This window comes from Schistocerca americana, chromosome 7 (assembly GCF_021461395.2).
Source record: "Schistocerca americana isolate TAMUIC-IGC-003095 chromosome 7, iqSchAmer2.1, whole genome shotgun sequence".
In the NCBI taxonomy this organism is placed as follows: Eukaryota; Metazoa; Arthropoda; class Insecta; order Orthoptera; family Acrididae; genus Schistocerca; species Schistocerca americana.
The window spans coordinates 562,480,067-562,493,877 of record NC_060125.1 but is presented as its reverse complement, the minus strand read 5'-3'; the positions used below and the strand labels follow the sequence as shown (position 1 = coordinate 562,493,877).

General features: G+C 46.1%; 1 protein-coding gene across 1 annotated transcript in view; it reads left to right on the top strand.

Annotated features, from left to right (window-relative positions):
• LOC124623089 (zinc finger protein basonuclin-2-like) overlaps nucleotides 1-13,811 on the top strand; it is a 172,638-nt gene that overhangs the window by 127,933 nt on the left and 30,894 nt on the right. The window contains exon 4 of the mRNA XM_047148881.1: nucleotides 2,342-2,538. Coding sequence (XP_047004837.1) covers nucleotides 2,342-2,538 — 197 coding nt within the window. The remainder of the gene's footprint in view (nucleotides 1-2,341; nucleotides 2,539-13,811) is intronic.

Genomic DNA, 13,811 nt, shown 5'->3' with positions numbered 1-13,811 from the left:
TAGCTGTCAGCGCTCGTTAGATCACTGCGACGTTCATGCAACAAATAAAATAACATGAAAACACTCCGTAGTGTTACTTTAAACAATAATGACCATGAAAACTGATCAACATACACAGTAGATCATAAGAGGCACTTGACCATACATAGTGGAGGCGAACTATTCCCTGTTTTATTATATTTTATTTATATTTTTAACTGCGATTTTAAAAACAATATAGTTCCTTTTCGTATCCTAGCTTCCAGAGTGTCGTATATTTCCAATGTGCCTCCTGCAGATTCCGCTCTCATATACACTATGTGATGAAAAGTATCCAGACACCGCCAAAAACATACGTTTTTCATATTACGTGCATTGTGCTGCCACCTGCTGCCAGGTACTCCATATCAGCGACCTCAGTAGTCATTAGATATCGTGAAAGAGCAGAATGGGGCGCTCCGCAGAACTCAAGGACTCCGAACGTGGTCAGGTTGTAGGGTGTCGCTTGTGTCATACGTCTGTGCGGGATATTTCCACACTCCTAAACATCCCTAGTTCCACAGTTTCCGGTGTGATAGTGAAGTGGAAACGTGAAGGGACCTGTACAGCACAAAAATGTACGAGTGGACATCGTCTGTTGACTGACAGAGACCGCCGAAACCTGAAGAGGGTCCAAATGTGTAATAAGCAGACATCTATCCAGACCATCACACAGGAATTCCAAACTGCATCAGGAGCCACTGCAAGTACTATGACACTTAGGCAGGCGATGAGAAAATTTTGATTTCATGGTCGCGCGGGTGCTCATAAGCCACACATCACGCCGGCAAATGCCAAACGACACCTCACTTGGTGTAAGGAGCGAAAATATTGCACTACTGAACAGTGGAAAAACGTTTCGTGGAGTGACGAATCACAGTATACAATGTGGCGATCCGAAGGCAGAGTGCGGGTATGGCGAATGCCCTGAGAACGTCATCTGCTAGCGTGTGTAGTGCCGACAGTAAAATTCGGAGGCTGTGGTGTTATGTTGTGGTCGTGTGTTTCATGGAGGGGGCTTGAGCCCCTTGTTGTTTTGCGTGGCACTATCGCAGCACAGGCCTAAGTTGATGTTTTGAGCACCTTCTTGCTTCCCACTGTTGAAGAGCAATTAGGGTATGGCGACTGCTTCTTTCAACACGATCGAACACCTGCTCATAATGCACAGCCTGTCGCGGAATGGTTACACGACAATAACATTCCTGTAATGGACTCACCTGCACAGAGTCGTGACCTGAATTTTATAGAACGCCTTAGGGATGATTTGGAACGCGGACTTCATGCCAGGCTTCACGGACCGACTTCGATACCTCTCCTCAGTGCAGCACTCTGTGAAGAATGGGCTGGCATTCCCCAAGAAACCTTCCAGCACCTGATTGAACGTGTGCCTGCGAGAGTGCAAGCTGTCAGCAAGGCTAAGGGTGGGCCAACACCTTAATGAATTCGAGCATTACCGTTGGAGGACGCCAAGAACATGTAAGTCATGTTCAGCCAGGTGTGCGGATACTTCTGATCATATAGTGTAGCTCTTCTGTCTCCCTTTGCGCGTAATGGTTTCGATCATCCTCTTCTTCTTCTTCTTCTGTAATTTGAAATGTGTACATCATCTTGCTATGTCACCTGGCCTCACTCACACAGGACACATGCCCATGGCATCTCATTAATTTTCCTCCGACTGTATTCATTACAGTTGTGCCCTGTCCGCATTCATTTTTAATTTTGTCACGTAGTGTCAACCTGCAGCACCATCCCCCTGTTTCCATCTCCTTTACCAAGAAGTCACACTTAGAACTGTGAGTTATTTCCGATGTTTCTGAGCCATACATTCCAATATTTGCTACAACGATTGTAAATATACTTATCTTCCTTTTTCATTTAAAACTGCGATTTAATTGTCGGTTTGCTCGTCTACCTTGTCCAATGCAGTTCTTAATTTCACTTTTACTAGATCCATCTTTGTCAGAAATTACTATAATTTTTAAGAGTCCACAGACGTTACTAGCCCAGTGTTTCTGTTCCTGACTCAGTCCTCCGGTAAACGAGTACTTCTTCCTCTCTAAGTGCTTAACCCCATTTATGATATGCGTTGTGCACCTTTCTAGCCTAGTAGATTACGTCATTCTCATTTTCTGGAAAAACGATTTGGTCATCAGCAAAATGCTACGGAAACACCTTGCCAGCATTTGAAGACCCTAGGGCAAAATTCAACTATATTGTAAATAATGTAGAAGCTATGGCTAATCCTCGTGGTAGAGCACCTCCATTACTTGTACGCCGGCACAGTAGCCGCTGAGCATAGCGCCACCTTGTTGTGTGCCCACAGCGCTGCCGCAGCTGCCGCACCAGAGCGACGTGGAACACGCGGCCTCCCTGGTGCTCTACGGCTGCCAGGCGCTGCCCATCCGGCTCAAGATCCTGCTGGACAGGCTCTTCTCCAGCGTCGGCCGTCGACAGCTGGCCCAGCTGCTGCTCCAGTTCGGCTGGACGCTCGACGACTACGCTCGCGGCTACATCGTCCGGGTAAGTACAGCGACCCGGCTCTCAGCCAGTCCCACTCCACCATTAGAGTCCTCTCAGATTCTTCCTCTTTGGAAAGCACTCACCCTGTCTCGGTCTGAGCATCTGGGTACCTTAGCTACAGTAATTTCATAAGAACATGCGGAAACTAAACAGGAATATCGGAATTCTCCACAGGACATTTACTGCAGAGGTCGTCGTGGCCCGACTGTAGATGGAGGGCTGGGCAGGAGTTCCTGTGGTTGTCAGGTTCAAAATGGTTCAAATGGCTCTGAGCACTATGGGACTTAACCTCTGAGGTCAGCAGTCCCTTATAACAACTTAAACCTAACTAACCTAAGGACATCACACACTTCCATGCCCGAGGCAGGATTCGAACCTGCGACCATAGCGGTCACACGGTTCCAGACTGTAGCGCCTAGAACCGCTCGGCCACTCCGGCCGAATTTCAAGAAAGGTCGTGGGACAGATGCACATAATTATAGGCCTATATTGTTGACGTCAAAATGTTGTAGAATTAGGGTACATGTTTTCTGCTCACTTATTATGACGCTTTTGGAGAACGATAATCTCCGGAATATAAGACAACATGGGTTCCGCAAACAGAGATACTGCGAAACGCAGCTTCCTCTGTTCCTTCATGAGATCCATACCGCAGTAGACAACGCATTCGGAATAATGCCGTGTTACTTGACCTCAGAAATGCCTTTGACATCTTCCCGCCTTGCCATTTAGTAAAAAAAAAAAAAATACGAACCTGCCGAGTATGTGACCAGATTAGCCAATGGATACGAGACTTCCTGACGTAAAGACCGGAACACGTCGCTCTTAATGGAACAAAATCGACACATGTAATGATAATTTCCGGTGAATCCCAAGGAAGTGTGATACGGCTGATAATGTTTACAATGTACATAAATGATGTGCTAGAAAGTGTCGGAAGCTCTGTAAGACTGTTCGCAGATGATACAGATGTCTATAAGAATATAGCAATACCATAAGACATTATTAGTTTGCAAAATTACCTACTGAGGATTGATTATGAGTGATGCAGGCTTTCGCAGTTGACCACACAGTAAATAAACGTAATTATTGCACATACATAGGAAAAGAAATCCACTACTGTACAACTGCACAAGTGATGAAAAATTGCTGCAAACGTATCTGTCACAAAGGCAGTAACTATCTAGAGCGACCTTAAGTGGAATGACAACATTAAACAAAGAGTAGGAAAACGAATGCCGAACTGAGATTGATAGGAAGAATGTTAAGTAAATACAGCTCATCCACGAACGAAGTGAGGTCCAAGGCTCTTGCTCAACCGATTCTTGAGTACTATTCATCCGTCTGGGATCTTTATCCGGTAGGACTGACAGGGAAGATCCAACGAAGATCCTCACACGATCGTTTAGTCCGCGCAAGAGCGTTACAGAGACGTTCAACAAACTCCATTGGGAGACATTACAAGAGAGGCGTTGTGCATCACGCAGAGGTTTACTACGGAAACTTCGTGAGAGTAGTTTCAGCAAGAGTCGAACAAGATATTACTTCTCTGTATGCCCATCTTTTATAGCGATGGTTGCGGGAATCGGCTGTTCGTTAGAGGATGCCAAATTAAACACCTTTCAGCCGTCAATTTTCAAGCTTATTTTATTTGGAAACCAGTTTTAGCGTTTTACTAAGCCATTTTCAGGTCCCTGACCGACGTATAGGAATCGTCTACCTCGGCAGGTGATCGTTGAAGTGGTCACTGTAGCAATTATGTACTAATACCGGTATCGCTGGGCCCTGTTTTGATAAAAAAAAACCTCGACAATTTAAATCACAGTTGCAGTTCGTCATTCATAATGGATAATGGATATTCTGAAAAAAGTATGTACAACTTGCTTCGACAGAGCAAGATACGATGACAGAATTCGAAAATTGTTCTACGAGTACTTTCAAACTAATGCTAAAGCATTACACCTAACATGTTGACATGCGCTGTACGACGTCATCTATGCACTTACAGCAAACATTCGACGGAGTTCTTACGACTTTCATAAACATTATTCTTACCTGTAGGAAACGTGATGAATGAGGTGAAGGAAGAAGTTGTAAAAAGACACAAGAGTTTTTTTTACCCTTTCAGAGTAAGAAATATGATGAACTTAAAAGAAAACTAAATCCTAAAACTTTATTACTCTTTTAGTAATTCAGTGGAAAGTATTAGAAAAAAAGCAGTAGGCTATGAAAGGGTCATACTAAATGCAATAAGCTATGAAAGGGTCGTACTATCTGAAAGTAAGGTCGTTGCAGATGCATATGACTTCTTAGGAACAGCACTGTTAAAAGTAGCATCAAAGGATCTTTTGAGAAACTGCTAACTTACGACGGGTGTTCGTGAAGTAGCGCAACACATTTTTTTTTCTCTGCCAATTTCGTTTGACGAAATGCAGAATTTGTTGTGGGAGATCGTGGAATACTCCCATTTCAACCCGTATAGTTTCACGAAGTTCCGACAGGTGGCGGTGCTACGCGAAGCCATCAAAATGGCGTCTGTAACGGAGGTCCGTTACCAGTAGAGAGCCGTCATTGAGTTTGTTCTGGTGGTAAACCAGAGCATCACAGATATTCATAGGTCTTCGGAAACCGGTCAGTGAACAAAAGCACGGCGAGTCGCTAGGTGATGTGCCTGTCATCATCGCTACAAGGTTGTGCAAACCTGCCCCATCTGCCGCGTGCCGGCAGGCCGTATACAGGGTGTTACAAAAAGGTACGGCCAAACTTTCAGGAAACATTCCTCACACACAAATAAATAAAAGATGTTATGTGGACATGTGTCCGGAAACGCTTAATTTCCATGTTAGAGCTCATTTTAGTTTCGTCAGTATGTACTGTACTTCCTCGATTCACCGCCAGTTGGCCCAATTGAAGGAAGGTAATGTTGACTTCGGTGCTTGTGTTGACATGCGACTCATTGCTCTACAGTACTAGCATCAAGCACATCAGTACGTACCATCAACAGGTTAGTGTTCATCACGAACGTGGTTTTGCAGTCAGTGCAGTGTTTAGAAATGCGGAGTTGGCAGATGCCCATTTGATGTATGGATTAGCACGGGGCAATAGCCGTGGCGCGGTACGTTTGTATCGCGACAGATTTCCAGAACGAAGGTGTCCCGACAGGAAGGCGTTCGAAGCAATTGGTCGGCGTCTTACAGAGCACGGAACATTCCAGCCTATGACTCACGACTGGGGAAGACCTAGAACGACGAGGACACCTGCAATGGACGAGGCAATTCTTCGTGCAGTTGACGATAACCCTAATGTCAGCGTCAGAAAAGTTGCTGCTGTACAAGGTAACGTTGACCACGTCACTGTATGGAGAGTGCTACGGGAGAACCAGTTGTTTCCGTACCATGTACAGCGTGTGCAGGCACTATCAGCAGCTGATTGGCCTCCACGGGTACACTTCTGCGAATGGCTCATCCAACAATGTGTCAATCTTCATTTCAGTGCAAATGTTCTCTTTACGGATGAGGCTTCATTCCAACGTGATCAAATTGTAAATTTTCACAATCAACATGTGTGGGCTGACGAGAATCCGCACGCAATTGTGCAATCACGTCATCAACCCAGATTTTCTGTGAACGTTTGTGCAGGCATTGTTGGTGATGTCTTGATTGCGCCCCACGTTCTTCCGCCTACGCTCAGTGGAGGACGTTATCATGATTTCATACGGGATACTCTACCTGTGCTGCTAGAACATGTGCCTTTACAAGTACGACACAACATGTGGTTCATGCACGATGGAGCTCCTGCACGTTTCAGTCGAAGTGTTCGTACGCTTCTCAACAACAGATTCGGTGACCGGTGGATTGGTAGAGGCGGACCAATTCCATGGCCTCCACGCTCTCCTGACCTTAACCCTCTTGACTTTCATTTATGGGAGCATTTGAAAGCTCTTATCTACGCAACCCCGGTACCAAATGTAGAGACTCTTCGTGCTCGTATTGCGGACGGCTGTGATACAATACGCCATTCTCCAGGGCTGCATCAGCGCATCAGGGATTCCATGCGACGGAGGGTGGATGCATGTATCCTCGCTAACGGAGGACATTTTGAACATTTCCTGTAACAAAGTGTTTGAAGTCACGCTGGTACGTTCTGTTGCTGTGTGTTTCCATTCCATGATTAATGTGATTTGAAGTTATAATTACATGGAAAGTAAGTGTTTCCGGACACATGTCCACATAACATGTTTTCTTTCTTAGTGTGTGAGGAATGTTTCCTGAAAGTTTGGCCGTACCTTTTTGTAACACCCTGTATAGCTGTTACTCCTGCAATGTTAGAACGTACGGGCCGGCCGAAGTGGCCGTGCGGTTAAAGGCGCTGCAGTCTGGAACCGAAAGACCACTACGGTCGCAGGTTCGAATCCTGCCTCGGGCATGGATGTTTGTGATGTCCTTAGGTTAGTTAGGTTTAAGTAGTTCTAAGTTCTAGGGGACTATGACCTCAGATGTTGAGTCCCATGGAGCTCAGAGCCATTTGAACCATGGAGAGGTTATTGATGCAGCAAGACGTTGCCTCCGACGTCCATCGATAGCTTGGGGGCATACAAGCCCTGCCCGTAAGTTGGCGTAAGGCCGTCACATCGGAGATTATGCTAAAAAATAGGGTCTTGCAGCCAGTAATACGGTGTGTCGGCATCCTGAACAAAACAAACCTGCTTTCAAAAAGAAAGTGTCGTATTTCTTCTTGAACGCCTCACATCTGTGAAGTATAGGGCAACGAGTGTATTTTCCCCAACAAATCAATAAAAACTTTAAAAGAGGGAAAGATGTGGGCGGTGGGGCTGGTTGTGAGATGTGAGGTGTGGGTGACATTTTGGTGAATTGAGAATGAGGTAACTGACTGCCACGGAGGGGCAGGTGTAAGGCCCCCAAGGCCCCAGTGCATGTAGTTACGTCAGTGCTCGACCGTCTGAACACCTGCAGCTTCTGGAAGAAACCGCAGTCGCCGTTCGGAACTGTATGTAGTCTGGTCGCCAGCGCTGACTCGGAGCCCGCGCCCTCTCCCTGTGGCGAAAGCCGCCCCCGGCGCCGCCCCCGCACCTACCTGCCGCCCCCATTAGCGCCGGAGAACAAAGTAGCCCGCTAATGGCAGGGGTCGCCTTTCGGCCCATTACCGCCGCAGTCGGCGCTCGGTCCGCCCCCACTTGTCCTCAGCCCCCGACATGTGTAACTCTGCGGACACCACTCAACGCCACCGCGGCACGTTTCTCACCATTTACTTTTCCGTTCCAGCAGCGCAAGGGCATTGCTAGTCATTAAATCTGTATGGCGTTTAATCGTGGGCCACTGAAACAAATTGCAATCACATCAACAATGTACCATCTCTCTCTTCGACTGTGCTAAAGTGGACGACCTAAATCACATTTTCTTTGGCTGCAAATATCGGACGGATGTCAATAACACAAGCCCTCTGGTACATGAATTACCAGCTTTAGCCCCTGTATTGTTATCGTAAAAGAAATGTTCAAATGTGTGTGAAATCTTACGGGGCTTAACTGCTAAGGTTATCAGTCCCTAAGCTTACACACTGTTGTTGTTGTTGTAGTCTTCAGTCCTGAGACTGGTTTGATACTACTCTATCCTGTGCAAGCTTCTTCATCTCCCAGTACCTACTGCAGCCTACATCCTTCTGAATCTGCTTAGTGTATTCATCTCTTGGTCTCCTCTGCAATTTTTACCCTCCACGCTACCCTACAATACTAAATAGGTGATCCCTTGATGCCTCAGAACATGTCCTACCAACCGATCCCTTCTTCTAGTCAAGTTGTGCCACAAACTCCTCTTCTCCCCAATTCTGTTCAATACCTCCTCATTAGTTATGTGATCTACCCATCTAATCTTCAGCATTCTTCTGTAGCACCACATTTCGAAAGCTTCTATTCTCTTCTTGTCCAAACCATTTATCGTCCGCGTTTCACTTCCATACATGGCTACACTCCATACAAATACTTTCAGAAACTACTTCCTAATACTTAAATCAATACTCGATGTTAACAAATTTCTCTTCTTCAGAAACGCTTTCCTTCCCATTGCCAGTCAACATTTTATATCCTCTCTACTTCGACCTTCATCAGTTATTTTGCTCCCCAAATAACAAAACTCCTTTACTACTTTAAGGGTCTCATTTCCTAATCTAATACCCTCAGCGTCACCCAACTTAATTCGACTACATTCCATTATCCTCGTTTTGCTTTTGTTGATGTTCATCTTATATCCTCCCTTCAAGATACTATCCATTCCGTTCAACTGCTCTTCCAAGTCCTTTGCTGTCTCTGACAGAATTACAATTTCATCGGCGAACCTCAAAGTTTTTATTTCTTCTCCCTGGATTTTAATACCTACTTTAAATTTTTCTTTCGTTTCCTTTACTGCTTGCTCAATATACAGATTGAATAACATCGGGGAGAGGCTACAACCCTGTCTCACTCCCTTCCCAACCACTGCTTCCCTTTCATACCCCTCGACTCTTATTACTGCCATCTGCTTTCTGTACAAATTGTAAATAGCCTTTCGCTCCCTGTATTTTACCCCTGCCACCTTCAGAATTTGAAAGAGAGTATTCCAATCAACATTGTCAAAAGCTTTCTCTAAGTCTACAAATGCTAGAAACGTAGGTTTGCCTTTCCTTAATCTAGCTTCTAAGATAAGTCGTAGGGTCAGTATTGCCTCACGTGTTCCAGTATTTCTACAGAATCCAAACTGATCATCCCCAAGATCGGCTTCTACCAGTTTTTCCATTCGTCTGTAAAGAATTCGCGTTAGTATTGACTTATTAAACTGATAGCTCGTAGTTCGGTAATTTTCGCATCTGTCAACACCTGCTTTCTTTGGGATTGGAATTATTATATTCTTCTTGAAGTTTGAGGGTATTTCGCCTGTCTCATACATCTTGCTCACCAGATGGTAGAGTTTTGTCCGGACTGGCTCTCTCAAGTCTGTCAGTAGTTCTAATGGAATGCTGTCTGTAGATGAAGATGAAATGGGAGATGTGAAGAGTTTGACAAAGCTTACACACTACTTAACTTAAATTATCCTAAGGACAAACACACACACACACCCATGCCGGAGGGAGGACTCGTACCTCCGCCGGGACCAGACGCACAGTCCATGACTGCAGCGCCAAGACCGCTCGGCTAATCCCGCGCGGCATATTGTTATCATCAAAAGACATTTTTTGCAGATGAAATGTGTTCGCAGTTACGAATACGAACAACCGTCTGTTCTATAAGGGAATGACGACAATGAAAATTTGTGTCGGACGGAGAGTTGAACTTGGCTATCTGTGCATGACTCACGACCATACCCAGACGTCCATAAATCTTCGTTCCTGCGTCACAACCTGTTCTCGGACAGACGTTATGTATTTCCCTCATGCATCTTTCATCCAAACATCATAGTCACTGCAATGTTGGATTTATTAGTCAATACCAGGCAGCGACTTTCACTTAAAATGTCCTCCTGGGCACAGGAATTATATTACGTGTGTGCGAGTACAGTTTTTGACGCTGGAACGACAACATATGGGAGTTTGGCCCTGATCGTGATTCGTGTACAAGTAGCCAAAGCGGTCAGGGCGACGCTCATGTAAAGTGAGATACCCATGTACGAGCTCCAGTCCGGCACACATTTGAACTATGGTCGTTGCCGTACACTGCTGATGTCTGTTCGTTTTCGCAGTTGCGAATACAATTCGTGTGTTTCAAAACGGCTGCATTCGCCACAGTGTCCGTCTTCTAAACAACATGGGCATTGCAGCTTCGTATTTTCACACAGTAAGGTTAGCCGGCCGGTGTGGCCGAGCGGTTCTAGGCGCTTCAGTCTGGAACCGCGCGACCGCTATGGTCGCAGGTTCGAATCCTGCCTCGGGCATGGATGTGTGTGCTGTCCTTAGGGTAGTTAGGTTTAAGTAGTTCTAAGTTCTAGGGGACTGATGACCTCAGATGTTAAGTCCGATAGTGCTCAGAGCCATTTGAACAGTAAGGTTAAAAGAAAGTGTCGCGTTATTCTTCAGGAGGTGGTATTGGTCAAAACTGGAACATATGTTCCTGTAATTGTATGTCGTGGAACTAATACCTGTTGAGGTATGGGCCATTGATTGTGACAGGTAATGTGTAGTATTTACAGGTAAGTCAGGATTCATAAGAGATGGCATGGTAAATTACCACAGTACATGCGTGTCGGTAGATGCAAATCCTCCAGCAGTCATGAAGGTGAGACGACATAATCGCTTCCCTAAATGTATTTTCGCTGAAAGATTCATAACGGGTGTTGTGTATCGCCGATTTGTGCGAGATGAATTACCAGCGCAAGTGGTAAAGAAAATGGACTTTGATTTGTATTCAACCGTGCACCACGCCATTTCTTATGGATTAAGCGACAGTAGCTCACCACCACGACCCGTGAGCAATCTATTGGACAAAAGCATGCCCTCCCTTTCACCAGACGTGAACCCGTTCGATTTCTGGTTAAGGCGACATTTACAGACTTTTTTGTATGCCCGACCCATCGACAATGTGCAGATGTCACACGAGAGTGCGACCAACGCGTATGACGCAAATCGAATCGCTGCCTTTAATTTAACTTGTACGTATCAGAGTGTGTACTTTGTATACGTGCACCTACTTCGAAAGAAAAAGAGACACTACAGCTAGTGAGGTATAGCGGCGCAAGATCAACTACAGTTGATTTCCAGGCTGGAGTCCTGGCGGAGAGGACATACAATGCAGTGCAGGAAAACAAAAAGTTGTTCACATGTAAAAACGACATCGATTTTGATCCGATGACGGCATGTGCCACCTGGGGCATAGCAGATGTACTGATAATGGTTTCCACGTCGCTCGCCAATAGATAGTGTAGTCCATCAGAGCAGCATCTGTGCCTTCCCTTCAATAGGGAGCGCCCACACGCAGAAGGCTCAGTGTGAAGCGAGCAGGCAGTCATGCCACGGAGACTCACTCTTGCTTCCTACAGCCAACTGAGCGATTCTGAAAGGGCTCAGATTGTGGCCTTCCTAGTGGGCTTTTCAGAGAACTAACGTGATGCGTCAGCTGTGCAACGACGCTGCTATCAGTCATCACGTGAACATTCTCACGCCCGTAGGCGAGGTTCTTCAAGCCCACGCAGCACAGACGTCCGCGAGAATAGTCCTATTATAAGGGCACCGGTGGCAGATAATACAGCACAGATAAGAGGGCTTGTGAACCCAGATATGTCAACACCGCCTGTTGCGAACCGGTTGCTAGCAGTTGGACTACGGGCACGTACACCTCTATCAAGTCTTCCACTCACGCCACATCATCGACTAGCACGGCTCGACTGGTTCCTTCGCTTTGGGGGTGGAATCGATCGCCGCGGTCTTCAGCGCTGAAAGCAGATCCTGCCTGCACGTGATGGTCGTTTACGTGTACGACGTAGAACGCGTGAACACGGTCGTCCAACACACACTAGGGCAGCCTCAGGGCTTATGGTATGGGGTACGATAAGCTACAACTCTCGTTCACCTTTGGCACGCTAACCAGCGACCCAGCGCTCGGTACGTCAAGAATGTTGTTAGACTCGTTCTTACGCCGTTCTTGCAATAGGAAGGTCATGTGATGTTCCAACAGGCTAATGCTAGCCCACACACTGCCCGTGCAACTCAGCGTGCTCTGAAAGACGTGTAGCAATTTCCCTGGCCAGCAAAATGTCTCTAGTTGAGCACTTGCGGAATATGACGGGACGAGAGGTGACTCGTGCGACACGTCAGCCAACAACTTTTTCAGAATTACTTGAACTCGTCGAGAAGAACTGTATTGCAGGACAGTATTCGTCATTTACACGATCGACTAGTCAGCCCCCGCATTACCGCCCGCGCAGTCTATACCACGTACTGATGTGGGTGTTTCGGCATGGGTCGACACCTGGTACGTCAGAGCCGCTTGTGCTACAGATCTGTAAATGCAATCATTTCATGTACTCTGTATGCACTGTTGCATGTGAACAGAGTGAAATGGAAACCTCAGTATTTTACCGGCAGTGTGGAATAACTAGGAAAGCCTGGACATGACTGGGTCGGTCGTCGAAATATTTGTGCAAAATCTGAAATTCAAACTCGGCCGGCCACCCGGAAGAACACCATTAATGTGTGTAGTATGGTTCAAAATGGTTCAAATGGCTCTGAGCACTATGGGACTTAACTTCTGAGATCATAAGCCCCCTAGAACTTAGAACTACTTAAACCTAACTAACCTAAGGACATCACACACATCCATGCCCGAGGCAGCATTCGAACCTGCGACCGTAGCGGTCGCGCGATTCCAGACTGTAGCGCCTAGAACCGCTCGGCCACTCCGGCTGGCGTGTATAGTATGATCACTGTTAATTTTGATACTGTATTACAAAAATATTTTTTCAAGCAAATGTTTAGTTGCAGAATGAGATTTTCACTTTGCAGCGGAGTGTGCGCTGATGTGAAACTGCCTGGCAGATGAAAGCTGTGCGCCGGACCAAGACTCGAAGTTGGGAACTTTGCCTTTCGCGGGCAAGTGCTCTACCAGCTGAGCTACCCAAGCATGACTCGCGACCCGTCCTCACTGCTACAAATCCGCCAGTACCTCGCCTCCTACTTTCCAAACTTCACAGAAGCTCTCCTGCGAACCTTGCAGAGCTAGCACTCCTGAATGAAAGGATATCGCGGAGACATGGCTTAACCGAGTTCGAGTCTCGGTCCGACACACAGTTTTAATCTGCCAGGAAGTTTCAAATGTTTAGTGTTTTGCCAAGTAAGACCCCATTTATGAGTTTTATGAATCTGTTCGTGTTGTCTGTCTGTTAGTCGGTATTGTTTCTTCAATGAGACGTGTTTCTGTGTAGTGTTCAGATTCGTTAACTGTCAAAGATGGATTACATACAAATCCAGAGTTTTACATATAAAAAATTTTACTTGATAATTACTTTGATTCACCGAAATTCTGACGTACGATTTGTCGGACGCCATGGGAATTACGTCACTAGCCATTAGAATGAAAGACGAAGGTTTAGCTCTGAAAGGGTGTGGTGAGTGCGGAGGAAACGACAGTTAGGTAGTTGTGGCGACAGGCGGCAGGTTATAAAGCGGCGCGTATGTTTTCGGGATCAAGAATTGAAGTTGTGAACCTGTAAGGCTGAACAACAAATGGAAGGGTATCCACGGGAGTAGCTGATGTGGGAATTTATTATTAGTGAGCACTTGAGTTAAAGGCAATG